The following is a 15,439-nucleotide window of genomic DNA, read 5'->3' as shown; positions in this document are numbered from 1 at the left end:
CACTTAAAAAAAATAAAAAGAATTCTGAGAAAAAAGTCAGAATTCAGACTTTAATCTCAGAATTCTTAGAAAAAAGTCAGAATTCTGACTTAAATCTCAGAATTCTGAGAAAAAAAGTCAGAATTCTGACTTTAATCTCAGAATTCTGAGAAAAAAGTCAGAATTCTAGGCCACTAAAAAAAAATAATAATAATTCTGAGAAAAAAGTCAGAATTCTGAGAAAAAAGTCAGAATTCTGACTTTAATCTCAGAATTCTGAGAAAAAAGTCAGAATTCTAGGCCACTAAAAAAAAAAATTAATAATTCTGAGAAAAAAATCAGAATTCTGAGAAAAAAGTCAGAATTCTGACTTTTTTCTCAAAAATTAAAAGAATTCTGAGAAAAAAGTCAGAATTCTTTTTATTTTTAAGTGGCCCTAATACTCTTCCGTAGCCTCAACCCCCCCCCCCCCCCCCCCCCCCCCCCCCCCCAACCCCCCAAACACACTTCTCCCGCAGATAAAAGCATCAACACTCACAGTCTCTGCAGTCCGGTGTAGAGCGCCATATCCACGTCTCTCAGAGTCTGCAATCCCGTCCAGTTCTCTATGTGTCTGCAAACAGCAAGAAGGAGGAAAGAGGAGAGAACATGAGACACCTTGTTCCTCTGATGAGAAAGGGAGGCAAACCAGTTAGACGTGACAGGGAGGGGGAAAAAAACTCTTTTTTTTTGTAAGTTCCAGGTTGCAAATTAACTGGCTGTGTGTTGTCAAAAGTTTTTGAGTCTACATTCATTTAAACTGCAATTACTGGAACGGCTCTGACGGAGCGCTCTCCGCTGCCCTCAGTTAGATTTAATTGCCAAGAAGCAGCTTCTGAGGTTTAATCTATGGAAGGGAAATGTAAGGGGGATAGACCTCATAAACACTGCAAGATGAGTTTACTTCTGTTAGCGCTGTCAGTCTCCACGGGGAGAAAAGTCTTTCTGTGCGCCGGGATAAGGAAAAGTGGAGCCGGTGCCTTTTAAATTAGCTCTCTGAAAAAGGCCATCTAAAAATAAAAGTGTTTGTTACGGTTTGGAGATGGACAACCTGCAGGAGGGGCGACGGCTCCGCGACGCTCGGGGAAATCAAGGTATATTTGGGAAAAACAGAACATATTTTCAAAAGCTTATTTAGACTTTATCCTGAAAGTGAAATATCAAGTGAACTGGACGAGCCGACCCGCTAGACGCATGCAGAGAATGATTGATAAACTCACATACATCTGGATACAGAAGCCAAGGAATGCAAATCAAACATTACATTTAAAAGAATAATAAAAGCCAGTTTGATGAAGAAATATCATGATAATTGTTAAGTTAGGTGGGTTTTCTTTTTTTCCTCTCTCTCTTTTTAGCACCATTGTCATATTTTGTTTCTTTGAATCAAAAAAGAATATGACTATCTGTGTTTGACGACAGCTATTTTGTGTTCCCCTCAGCCTGACAACTCAGAGAAGGAGGAAAGAAACCAGATTCTGCAGTGTCTGTACAGCCGCCCGGATGATCGTCCAGTGTGATGTGGATCTACGAGACAATAAGATTCTGCTCCTCAAAGTTACGGAACCACGGGAGCAATGCGTGAAACCACAACTAACTCTGGCCGGAACAACAACAACAACTCTGCCAGTCGAAAAAAAGTTGAAATGTCGAGAAAAGTCGAAATGTCGAGAAAAAAGTCGAAATGTTGAGAAAAAAAGTGGAAATGTCGAAAAAAAGTGGAAATGTCGAGAAAAAGTCGAAATGTCGAAATTAATGTTGAAGTACAATTTCGAGAAAAAAGTCAAAATGTTGAGAAAAAAAGTTGAAATGTCGAGAAAAAAAGTCAAAATGTCAAGAAAAAAAGTCAAAATGTCAACAAAAAAAGTTGAAATCTCGAGAAAAAAAGTCGAAATGTCGAGAAAAAAGTTGAAATATCTAGATTAAAGGGGATCTATTATGAAAAACAGGTTTTTTCCTGCTTTAACATATATAAAGTGTTTTTTTCTTGCTTTAACATATATAAAGTGGTCTCCCCTCAGCAACTCAGAGAAGGCAACCAAATTCTGCAGTGTCTGTACAGCCGCCCGGATGATCGTCCAGTGTGATGTGGATCTACGAGCCAATAAGATTCTGCTCCCCAAAGTTACGGAACCAAAAGTGCGATTTACATAGTTTGGCCTCCGATATGTGAAACCACGCCCACAACTAACTCCACCGGCCAGAGCTTCCTCCATTTTCTACACGTCATTCATTCAGCCAATCAGCACAGAGCCTCATTATCATAGCCCCGCCCACTCAGAATCCTGCATAGATAATGAGGTTAGAGAATGGGATGATAAAGACAAAAGCTTGTTTTTAAAGACATTCAAGGCCCGTTTAAAATAGGTATTAGATGCCATAATAGGCACCCTTTAAATTACGATTATTGGATAGTGTATGTTTTTTTTAAATTGCATAATATGTAATTTTTTTTTTATTATTAAATTCATTGAAATTTGATTTCTTAGGAAAAAGGGACAGATAAAATAAGCTTCTTTCTGTTCCCTTTCATTCAAGGAAAGAGATTTTTTGTAATTATATTGAACTGTTTTGTTTTTCTTTTAATGAATGAAATAAAGAATCTAAATAAATAAATAAATAAATAAATAAATAAATGTACACAAAAACATAAACATCTTAAGATAAAACATACGGGACTGTCTCAGAAAATTAAAATATTGTGATAAAGTTATTTATTTTCTGTAATGCAATTAAAAAAAAATCATATATTCTGGATTCATTACAAATCAACTGAAATATTGAATCAACTGAAATATTGCAAGCCTTGTATTATTTTAATATTGCTGATCATGGCTTACAACTTAAGAAAACTCAAATATCCTATCTCAAAAAATTTGAATATTCTGGGAATCTTAATCTTAAAGTGTAAACCATAATCAGCAATATTAAAATAATAAAAGGCTTGCAATATTTCAGTTGATTTGTAATGAATCCAGAATGTATGACATTTTTGTTTTTTTAATTGCATTACAGAAAATAAAGGACTTTATCACAATATTCTAATTTTCTGAGACAGTCCTGTAAATACTTCCTCATTCATCTGCACAAAGACGCTCATGCAGCCGAAGACCAGCGTGGGTTAATGAGACATGAGCTGGAAAATAAAACCCCTGTGCATCTGGTGGACGATGACACAACCAGACCCGGGACTCTTTACGTGCACCGGTCGCCGTGTGCTGCGTTAGCTGCGAGCTGCGGAACCAGGAGGCCGGATCTGCCAAACGCAACCGTCTCTGCTGGAACGTCACCGTGCAGGACTTTAGCTCACAGGCGAGCCAGTTTCTGCCGCGCAGCCTGCCAGATGAGCGCCGTTAGCAATTAGAGAACATGTGACACTCTTCCTGGATATTTTTCCAGTAATTGGCTTTTACAGTTTCAATTACATCATGAACAGCAGCAGCTTGGACAGTAATGCGAGCTGAGACCGGGGAAATCAAGCTTCAAATTAGCAAATACTTGCACAAAGAACCTGCTGTGTAGTGGTCTTTTTACTGGGACTTGGGCGGCCCCTTATGATGTATTGGAAAAAAAACAACAAAAAAAGAGCCTCAGTACTGTCTCTTTGGCAGCTTTCAGGCTAAAAGTCTGATGTCACCCTGTTTCACCCACACTGCTTTACTGTCATCCAAATTCCACCCATTGGTAAACTTGTGCCCAGTTGTGCTTTCAGAAGGTTGGCCAACCCGTGGCTCTAGAGCCGCATGTGGCTCTTTGGTGCCGCCCTAGTGGCTCCTGGAGCTTTTTCAAAAATGTTTGACCTTTTTTTTTCTTTTTTTGTTCTGTTTTTCTCTTTTCTTTCTCTTTTTTTCTTTTTTTTTCTTTTTTCTTCTTTTTTTCCTTTTTTCTTTTTTCCTTTTTAATCTTGGACATTTCGACCTTTTTCTCGACATTTTGACTTTTTTCTCAACATTTCGACTTTTTTCACAAAATTTTGATTATTTCCTCGACATTTCGACTTTTTTCTCAAGATTGCACTTCAACATTAATCTCGACATTTCGACTTTTTTCTCGAAATTTTGACTTTTTTTTCGACATTTCGACTTTTTTCTCGACATTTCGACTTTTTTCTCAAGATTGTACTTCAACATTAATCTCGACATTTCAACTTTTTTCTCGAAATTTTGACTTTTTTTTCGACATTTCGCCTTTCGCCATTTGCCTTCATTCTAAGGCTGATACAAAACTTGTCATTTTTTGCGGCTCCACACATATTTGTTTTTTGTGTTTTTGGTCCAATATGGCTCTTTCCACATTTTGGTTTGCTGACCCTTGATCTACAGCTTCTGTAAAGTGTTTCATGTTGTCAGTTGTGTGGGATATAGTGACATCTGGTGGCACAAGCTGCAAAATACAACCAAGGGAACGTCCCTCCTTCAGCCCAAAGTGCTGTGGTGAGAAAGGCAAAGTTGGTTCTGAGCCGCTGGTCAGGGATCAGAAACTTCACTCTGATCAACAGTTTGGCAGTTTCATGTTTTATGTAAAGCACTTTGCGTTGCATTTTTTATTTGAATGAAAAGCGCTACACAAATAAAGTTTGATTTGATTTGATTCGGCTGCTACTTTAACCGCGCCACATCTGCCATCCTTTGCTTGCTTGTAGGTAGGTACTTGATAACGTACTGTTTTTTCCATTTCTTTTGTAGCCTCTAACACTTCACCGGATACTGTTTTTGAACATTTTATTACAAATTACTGGCCTTGATTTCCCAAAGTTGAAAGAAACTTCAACAGTGATTGTGCGTAGCTGTTGCTATGTGCACGGTATGTCCACTTGAAGAAAGAAATAATAGATAAATAAATAAATCCTGACCCTGATTGGTTTCTCTGATCGCTGTTCAGACTCGGTCGGACTGAGAATCAGCCGGTTTCACCGCAGAGATTTTTAATTTGTAAAAATGTCAAAAACAGAACATCTTTCTTTATCTGCAAAACACGGAAACATGGAAGAAAGAAACGTCACGCTGAAATACAATCCTTCATCAGAGCGAGTTGATATGATGAGGAGGATGGAAAAACATTGATTCTTATATCTAGTTAGAAAATTGCTAACTTTTAGTTCCTTTGTAATAGATAGATAGATGAAAAATCAGTGTAATATCTAAAACACTGCTCCTCAAAAGAAAAGTCAGACAGGATTTGCGTATTTCTCTGTCTACAGAGCAAAACAACTCAAGATTCCTGGATTCTGGAGGGATTTCAAGGGTGCGAGGTTGATCCGGACATCTGTGACGGCCAATTCCTCAGATACCGCTGCATCAAGACCTGTCATTGATCAACAGCTGATCAATAGCTAATGACCAGATGAGCACTAATAAGAGGTATCCAGAAGTATCAGATAAAATAATTCAGAGCTGCATTCTTCAACAGAACAGGACTGTCTCAGAAAAATGAATATTGTGATTTTCTGTAATGCAATAAAAAAAAAATGTCATACATTCTGGATTCATTACAAATCAACTGAAATATTGCAAGCCTTTTATTATTTTAATATTGCTGATCATGGTTTACAGTTTAAGAAAACTCAAGTATCCTATCTCAAAAAATTAGAATATTCCGGGAATCTTAATCTTAAACTGTAAGCCATAATCAGCAATATTATTTTGTATTTTTGTATTTTTTTTGTATAATTGACCTGTACAATTGTAAAATTGTAAATAGGTTATGTTTATTTTTATTCAGAACTGTCCCTTTTTCTTTTTCTTTTCTTTTCTCTCTCTACCTCAAACTGCTGCACCTTATATGTTTATACTGTTTATTCTGTATCATAGAAATTCCACATTTGTTTTATTGTTTATTTTATTTTATCACCAAAGAGCGAAATTACCGGAGTCAAATTCCTTGTTGGACAATGTTCGAACCTGGAAACCAATAAAGATGATTCTGACTCTGATTCTGATTAAAATAATAAAAGGCTTGCAATATTTCAGTTGATGTGTAATGAATCCAGAATGTATGACATTTTTCTTTTTTTAATTGCATTATAGAAAATAAAGAACTTTATCACAATATTCTAATTTTCTGAGACAGTCCTGTAAGTAAGAAAGTGCTGACATGTCTCCAGACATCACTAACTGTTTGGACATACTGATGAAACGGATGAAATTAAAAGTCCTCATCTGACTAGAAGATGACTGACTGGAGTTTACTCAGGAAAACCTGAGCGAGCATCTGCAGCTTCAAGGTAATTTAGTGTTGAAGTGAATCACACAGTCAATCATAGCCATCACGGCAAAAGTGCTAATAGCGAACCGCCGAGTGCAAATGAAAAGTGATGTTGCAGCCGTAACCGGCTCGGTCTGGCGGAGACGGCAGAGTCACGCTGCTGCAGAGATCAGCGGGGAAACGGGGGCAGCTGGATCTGAAGGCTGAGCTGAGTCACTAATGTGACCTGCGAGCTGAAAGGGCCGAGGCCCCTGGAGACGATCGCCTTGTTCCCTCCGCCCCGGAGAGACGGGAACGGCTCAGAGGAAGGTGAGTCCCGACCCCGGGCTCTTCACGGACCACGACGTTCCTCTCACACAGCAAGAGCACAGGAAACACAGCTCTACTATTTGTACAGCAGCAGGGCGTTTACTTTTCATGGAATAATTATTTTCATCCACATTAATGGAATAATAATTCAGGTTGCGGGTCCCGGCACAGTACATCCAAGTGATCGCCGCAACTTTGTGGCGCTCGAAACCCGGAGACTGTCGGGGGGGGCTGATAAGAGGGAGGGGCCGAGGAAGGCGTTGAATTGAGGGAGGTGTGTTTATCAGTAAGTGTGTGTGTAGCGATAAGTCGTGAACTTCGCCTCAGAGCTGCTCTCAGCCAATGTCCTTGATCTTATCAGGCGGTACAGTTCTGAAAACAGGGATCCACAGGTGTTCGTGGGAGAGGGGAGGGTTAGTGGGGGCAGAGTCACCTTGTTTACATTCCACCAGGAAGATTGTGACCAGAGCGATCGGCCGAAAAAACCGCCCTGTCAAGGCCAGATTATAGAATCAACAATTATATTGCAAGAACAGGCAGCCTCAGCAATTTTCCTTCTGCCTTTTAGTCTGTGGTTCATCAATGGCGACTCCAATCAGACGAATTTGTGATCAATTTCCGCCAAGCCGAGCTTCCAACTTCTCCAAGGTCTTGCAGGAAAGCAGTTATAACAGCATTCTGGGAGCTGATTGGTCCTTACAGCATCTTTAGCTGCCAATACTTGCTGTTGAATCTCAATATAATACTAGTAGTAATATGTTGCATAACTACAGTCATATAATTCATGCAACAGCTGAAAAAACAGTTTTAATAACACTAACCCAAATCAATATCGGAATCAAATCGGATCGAATCAAATCTTGATAATCGATTCTGAATCTTAAGAATCAGAATCAAATCGATTCTTGACATTTGAATCGATCCCCAGCCCTACAACAGAGTGGGATTACCGTCGGTGTCTGAAGGGAAGTGATGACTGGGATGTGTTTATCTACGGGATGAATTAGCCACTACTCTTCCCCCCTTTCATCAGCATCAGCTGTGATACTGATGAACAGCAGCGACACACAAGCAAATAAACTAACTGTGATCGACACAGCCAGACACATCTGGCCAAACTTCAAAAACATTTGTGATTTTGAATCACAAATGCTGATATTAACTCCCTCTGAAACGTTTGCATGAACGGCAAAGTGCTGCGTTTGATCTGATCCCGCTGCCGTTACAACCGTGACATGTTTCCAGGGAATAATCGGGCATAGTTGTTTAGCCTTCTCTGTCTGAGTGTCTGAGGCCACGTTTACACATAGCCGGGTATTTACAAAAACTGATATTTCCCCCTGTACGTTTTGAAAAATTCCATCATTTACACGAGATAGTTTTCAAAATCTCTTCATTTACACGAACCTGCATGAATACGCTGTTAAAGTGCAGGGGGCAGTGTAACAAGAAGATAAAGTCATGCTAGCCAATCAGAATCCTGGAAAAAACATCAACAAATGACACGTGTAACTTCCAGTCCAGGCTGATTTGTGGTTCCGCGTTACACCAACGCAGAGCCTACGGCGTAGGCTACGCGGCGACGCACACCGTACGGCGCGCGTCGCCGCGTACCCTACGCCGTAGGCTCTGCGTCGATTTAACGCGGGACCATAATTCAGTCTTTACTTCCAAGATGGAAGGAGAGTCTTTCGTTTGGAGTGACAGAGAAGTGGAGTTACTTTTAAGTGTGACTTTAGAATATAAAACAGGTAAAATACAAGAAAATATTGACGGTGGCCAAACAAATTGTAAACACAGGTGTCACTCATGACGCTGGTGACGTTTCTGTTGCATAATGTGACGTTCTGAAGCCTAAATCTCCGTTTCTCTCCGTTTACAAGCAAACGTGAAGACGGAGTTTTTGACAATGTCCACTTTGGCCGGAGTTTTCAGAAATGATCGTTTTTGGAGACTCCGTTTTCGTGTAAACGAACGACCAAAACGCATGAAAACACCACCGTTTTTGCTACGTGAAAACGGGGCCTGAGTGTCTGATCGGCCGTCGTCCTCGGTCTTCTTCAGCCTTCCAAGGCTTCCTGCAAAACTGTGAGGTGTTTCTGGACTCGCCAGCCGTCGCTGCAGCAGATTCTCACACTGGGATTCGTGAGTGTGAACAGGAACTTTTTCCATCGTGGGCTGTGAAACGCTGCTGTCTCCGCCGGCCCTGAGTGTGTGGCCTCGTTTCTCCTCCTGAGAAGAGCTTTAGAGCAGTGGTCCCCAACCTTTTCTGCACCGCGGAACGGTGCAGAATATTTTCTGACAATATTTTCACGGCCCAATCTAAAGGTGTAGTTGATAAAAACTAAATAAAATGACAAGATCGGCATAAAAAAATGTGGGATTTTCTCTATTATTATAATAACAATAAAAGTCATTTTCGAAAAAATATAATAAAAATTACTCGCCTGCCGTCGCTGCAGCAGATTCTCACAATCAATGTGTTTTTATGTTTTTATGTCTCATTAATGTTATTTAAAGCCAGGCTTTTATTTTATTTGTTATTAAGGAGACCGATATTTAGTGATTTTATTTTGAAGGCGTCCCACTGAGACCTTGTAAACATCCGGCGCTTCGGACTTTAATGGTAAAAGTTTAACGGCAGTAGAAAGTGTGTCTGAAAGACTAAACTAGTGACTTGAATGCTAAAGTGCTAAAGTGGAGCCTAAATGACACGAAAACCACCTGCTGATAAGGATTTGTTTTCTTTGTAAATTTTATGCCGTATTTATGTCCAGCTTGAGTTTGGTTGCCATGGTTACTCATGTATTGTGGTTAACGGTAGCTTTATTACCGAGCGAGCAGCTGCGTTGGTCTGTATTTAAGTTAAATGAAACTTATATGAATGTAGAAAGACTAACTCTATTTTATTTTATTCCTTTATAGCTCTTACGGTGTGTTTGCAGTGTATTTACATCCAAGGAATAAAAACATCGTGAACCATCAGTTTGAGAGTCAACCATCATCAGTCAGGGATTCTACAGAAATTATTTTTTCTCTCTGTGCGGCCCGGTACCGAATGACCCACGGCCCGGTAGCGGTCCGGGGCCCGGGGGTTGGATATCACTGGTTTAGAGGCCTGCTCAACGACGCCGCAGTAAAGAACCAGGATCATCGCTTCTTCTTTTATTTCCTGCAGGACCTCCGACAAAACAACACTCACGGATTTGAGTGTGAACGAACAAAATTCATCTTACTATTATTAGCAAAGTGACATGAATCCAAAGTAGAGAGTTTTATTTGAATCAGATCTAATTTAAAATAAAAAAAAATTACAAAAGTTGAACATGTTAAAAAGTGACATAAATCTTTGAAATTGTGCAAAACAAATGACGATAAAATTCAAAGTAGATTTTATTGGACTTAATAGGATAGTGTAAGTTTGACTAAAAAAAAAGAGAGAAAAATGAAGGGATATAAATGTGTAGAAGCTGAAGATGAATTAAAGAGTTGTTGGCCATAAATCTTACACAGTGCAGCGCGCAGCTGTCACGTCAAATGTCATTACTTCTGCTGCTTGTGCACCTCACAGACAGATGAATTCAATTTAAACGTGTGAAAGGCTGTTTGAATCAAGATGTATGGAAGGTTTGTGAGGCGTTCGGGAAAAGAGTGGGAAACGGCCGGAGCGTCGACGCTGCCGTTTACGCACGGCGCCCTCGGGTTCGTCTCCCGCAGGCCTGGCGGCTTTCTGGAAAACTCTGAAGCTTCTGAAGAATCTGAAGACGCATGTGTCAGGAAAGAAATGCAGCATTTTGAATAGAGGGAATGTGCATGACGTTACAGATGCGACTCCACAGAGGGTTCTGCCCACTGAGTGTCAGAAAGACTGAGTGTCAGAAAGACTGAGTGTCAGAAAGACTGAGTGTCAGCGTAAACTTTCAGTTTGAGCAACTGGAAAACATCTAAAATGGGAAAGAACTGTTGTGCGATCGACTGTACTCATAGATTTAGCAACAAATCAGAGTTATCGTTTTACAGACTTAAGCTTAAGAGAGACAAATGGATCGCTGCAATTCACAGAAACAACTGGATTCCAGACACCGAAACGTGGATTTGTGGTTCCCATTTTGTATCAGGTAATGCTGGATTTTTGGGTAGCTAACGTTAAACGGTCAAATCATAAAGTTCGGTGTCCTCATCACTTTAATTTCTCCAACAAATCCTGCCTTGAAGTCGGACCAAGCGTCAAGACTTTTGTAAGCCTTCAAGCTTTGCTTCGTGTATTTCCCCGGCGTAGAAATTAAGTACATATAAATATCAGGAAACTGGATTGGTGGCCAAATATTAATGTCCATGGACCACTGGTTCTTGGTAACTGTACCAAATATTAATGTCCATGGACCACTGGTTCTTGGTAACTGTACCAAATATTAATGTCCATGGACCACTGGTTCTTGGTAACTGTACCAAATATTAATGTCCATGGACCACTGGTTCTTGGGGTAACTGTACGGGTCACTGTCAAGTCCAACTGCCTTTAATTTAAGCCGATAATCAGCTGTTATCCCGTCTTCTCCACTAGTTGCAGCCATTTCTGCCACTAGTGAGAGTAAGGGTGCTGGTCCAGTGAGAAAGTGACGTCAATGCAGACCTTCTATATGCAACATATCTGTTGTTACAGGTTAATTTGATGTGCTGAAACATTTATGAGGTTTGAACGTGTGTTATTGTAAACATTTTAGCATACATTTTGCTTTTAAAGGTCTGAATTCCCGATCAGGTTGAATCTGCAGTAATTCAGCTTTTATTTTGTTAGAAACTACCGATGCAATATACAGGACTGTGTCAGAAAGTTAGAATATTGTGATAAAGTTCTTTATTTTCTGTAATGCAATTAAAAAAACTAAAAAGTCATACATTCTGGATTCATTACAAATCAACTGAAATATTGCAAGCCTTTTATTATTTTAATATTGCTGATTATGGCTTACAGTTTAAGATTAAGATTCCCAGAATATTCAAATTTTTTGAGATAGGATATTTGAGGGGCGAGCGGTGTGTTGTTGTATTTATTTTTATTTAGTTATTTATTTATTTTTTTTCTTTTTCTTATTTTTTTCCTCTTATTATTATTATTATTATTATTATTTATTTATTTTGGTTTAATTAATGTTATGAAAAGTAAAAAGGGGGGGGGGAATATTGATAATTATATTGTTATTGTAAATTTTATTTTCTTTTTCTTTTTTTATTGTCCTCAATAAAGATATCTCTACAAAAAAAAAGTTAAGATTCCCAGAATATTCTAATTTTTTGAGATAGGATATTTGAGTTTTCTTAAGCTGTAAACCATGATCAGCAATATTAAAATAATAAAAGGCTTGCAATATTTCAGTTGATTTGTAATGAATCCAGAATGTATGACATTTTAGCATTACAGAAAATAAAGGACTTTATCACAATATTCTAATTTTCTGAGACAGTCCTGTAATTTTTCCATCTACACAATGTTTTTTTATGTTCAGCATGGATTATTGCTCCATGGCATTTAGCATGATCCCCTTTTTTCTTCTTCACATCGTCATCCACAAACAGCCCCGAGGAGGCGACACCTCCCTGCAGACTCGGTACCATTGTCTGCTCCGAACCTCTGATTGACCGCGGCGCGCTGAATATGCATGTGGATTAGGCTGCTCTGAAAAGATGGATATGAATAACAAAGATGCTGCGATGGCACAGGAGCTTTCAATCTCCGTCCTGTTATCCGCCGATCCTCCGGAGGACGCACAAAGAAACCGCTCCAGAACGAGGCCGTCGCAATCGGAGAAAAGCCGTGCAGACCGTCGTGTTTACATTTCAGTCGGTCAAGCAAGACACAATCCAACTTTCAACATGAATACCAACCGAGAGGAAAAGAGATAAGAGACAAAAGAGGAAGAAAAAAGGGAAATAAATCTTTGTGAAATGATCGGAAACGGCTCTTCTTTATGTGCTTTTGTTGTCTTCACGCAACAGGATTTTATGATCCCGGCTGTCTGAAGTAAAGTGCTCTCTAAATACATTTCCTGTTGCATGAACAAATGAAGCGATGCTGTACAAAGTAAACGGCGGTATCAGAACAAATTGTTCAGGCAGGCAGGCTTGCTCTTGAACATGCACGCCTCTGAAATCACAGCCATCTTCCATCTGCTTTAGAAAATGGCCTCCAACAAAGTGCGGGCTGAACTCGGTTGAAGGGGCGGTCCGGCGCTCGAGGAGAACACCCTGGAAGCAAACGGGAACAGATTCCATCTCAGCTACAGCCATCTGTCGTGCTCAAGTGGCCCCGGGCTTCACACTCAACCCCTACCTGCTATCTCGCTCAGAGTTAAATCAGAAAACAAGCAATACGAGCAACAAACGGAGGACGGACTTTCACGGCTTCATAGGTAAAACACAACTAATTAAGCAGCAACTACAGGTTCATTCCAGCGATAGAAAGTGTTTGGATGACGACCAGAATCCGGAGGTTTAGTAATGACAAATCAATGCACGACTAGTCTGAGCTCTAATATCTTTGGGGGAATGGAGTGCATGGAGTAATTCTTTTCCCTTTGTTGTGAATTAGTTTTGAAGAAGAGAACATTGTGGGGCATTTGATATTTGAGCAGTGTGTTTTTTTGTTGTCATGTGCACTCTTTGATTTGGTTATTTCTATGCAGATATGTGTGTTCTCTCCCTGCCATCAACAGAAATAAACCAAAAAACAGTCTGAATAGCTAAGAGACTCTAAGAAACTAATGACAGCAGAGGAAATGAGAGACAGATCAAGCGAGGGAATTTACCCCCCCGTTCAGAAGATTCAAAGTTTCAAATTGAAAAAGTTCCTTCGTAGGATTTTACACTAAGGAATGCTGTAAAGCCTGTGAAATACTGTCCGTTGATGTGAAAGAATCACGCCGTCACCCGTATCCTGCTTTCCTTTGGCAAATCTGGGAAAGAATACGTGACGTTACACGTGATATTCACTGAGCTCTGCTGGCTCACGCGCTCGCCGTGTGTTTGGTCTGTTGTTGAACAAGAAACAACTCAAACACCGCAGAGGACAAATATACCACCAGTGTTTCTAGTCGACCATTACCTGCCCTGGAAAAACAAGAAAAAGCAAACTGCACTGGTTTCATGACCCAACAACAGCAGCTCTGACGTCGCCGATGGTTCTGAACCTGCCGTGACCGGGGATGGGGATCCATTCAAATGTCAAGAATCGATTCCGATTCTCAAGATTCAGAATCGATTATCACGCTTTGATTCAATCCGATTCGATTCCGATATCGATTTGGGTTAGTGTTATTAAAAATGTTTTTTCAGCTATTTCAGCTCAACGTAGCCTAATGTAGCGGAGTAAGAGGAACAGTTTCTTCTTCACAAATCTACTCAAGTAAAAGTAAAAAGTATAGTGATTCAAAACTACTCCTAAAAGTACAACATTTCCCAAAACTTACTCAAGTAAATGTAACGGAGTAAATGTAACTCATTACTACCCAGCTCTGTGTATACAGTATAACAGTCACTGACAGCTGTGCCATCATAAAGCAGTTTGGAGGCGTCGTGGCATCAGCACGTGACAGGAAACAGGGACACCATGCTTGGAAGCTACAAAAGGTGCAACCACTGCCAACGACAAATTTATATGTGAAGAGATGAAGAAATAACTAAAGCGATACCTAGTCTGGTGAACGCTTTGATGCTGCGGATTCATCCTGCTCTCCCTGGCAGTAGTGGCATTCAAGGAATGGCACTTTTGCAGGAAAAAGCAGTATCCAGCATGAAAACACTGGGTCTAACACGAGAGCCTTGAGTTTATCAAGAGGACAGTTATGAATCCGGACTGAAACTCTGTTGAAAATATCTGCAGAGTAGAAGTCGTCCACGATGAAGTTTTAACTGTATTTGTATTGCATTTTTGAATAATGCAGCTGGCCTAATTGGTTTGCTGATGTGCTTGAGCTTTTTCTTTTGAATTTCATTTATGAAACACACTTCACCAATAAAAATGTGGATTTCAAATCTTCTCTTCTTAGTGTATTTGATTAGTCATGCACTGCAATTTTGCAATGTCCTAGAATTCAAATTCTTTATTTGGGGACCTTTAGCAGATATGAGATTCTAATGTGATTAATTAGATTCATTAATTATAAATCCTGTAATTAATTAGATAATTTTTTTTAATCGCCTGACAGCACTACTAAATATCATATACAAACTAAAGGTGTGTTCCCAAAACTAAACCACAAAAACTAACTAAATAATAAATGATTACCATATTTTCTGGACTATAAGCTGCACCTGCATACAAGCCGCATCCACTCTATTTAAAAATAAAGATATTTCAGCCGCAGATATTTATGTTGTTAGATTAGATATTTACTACATGTACAGAAGGATTTTGAACTGTAAATGATGTACATGTTTGTACCTAAATAGATCCTTTCCTAACAGCGTCTTTTAACACGGCAGCAACTTTGCTGATTAAAACGGGACAGAACCAAGAGAAAATAACCGCTATTTATTTATCTATTTATCTGTTTGAAATCTGCTTCTACTTCTATCTGCTAAAGAAGAAGTAGCGTATTCTTCTTTGCATTTATTTTGTCTTAGTTTTGATTCTAATTCCGGTTAGAGCGCCCCGAGTGGTGGAAGAAAATCCACAGAATAGCCGCACCTTTGTATAAGCTGCACGGTTCAAAACCTATGGAAAAAGTAGTGGCTTATAGTCCAGAAAATACGGTAAATAATGCAAAAGTGACAAATAGCTCCAACAGGGTTTCACCCATTCACATTCACTCGTGCAGTCGTTGCTTCTTGGGTTGATATCTGAGACGCTGACAGACGTCGTCGTGCCTGACGAGTGCTGAGGAAGAGGAGATGATGAAGGGTTTGGGCG

At 39.6% G+C, this 15,439-nt stretch overlaps 1 protein-coding gene across 1 annotated transcript in view; it reads right to left on the bottom strand.

Annotated features, from left to right (window-relative positions):
* Positions 1-15,439, bottom strand: part of LOC133456739 (NT-3 growth factor receptor-like) — an 89,757-nt gene that overhangs the window by 10,224 nt on the left and 64,094 nt on the right. The window contains exon 2 of the mRNA XM_061735300.1: positions 518-592. Within this exon, the coding sequence (XP_061591284.1) occupies positions 518-592 (75 nt within the window). The remainder of the gene's footprint in view (positions 1-517; positions 593-15,439) is intronic.

This window comes from Cololabis saira, chromosome 2, assembly GCF_033807715.1.
Source record: "Cololabis saira isolate AMF1-May2022 chromosome 2, fColSai1.1, whole genome shotgun sequence".
NCBI classification, from domain to species: Eukaryota; Metazoa; Chordata; class Actinopteri; order Beloniformes; family Belonidae; genus Cololabis; species Cololabis saira.
Note: the sequence above shows the minus strand (reverse complement) of the source record. Positions and strands in the feature narration are given on the sequence as shown.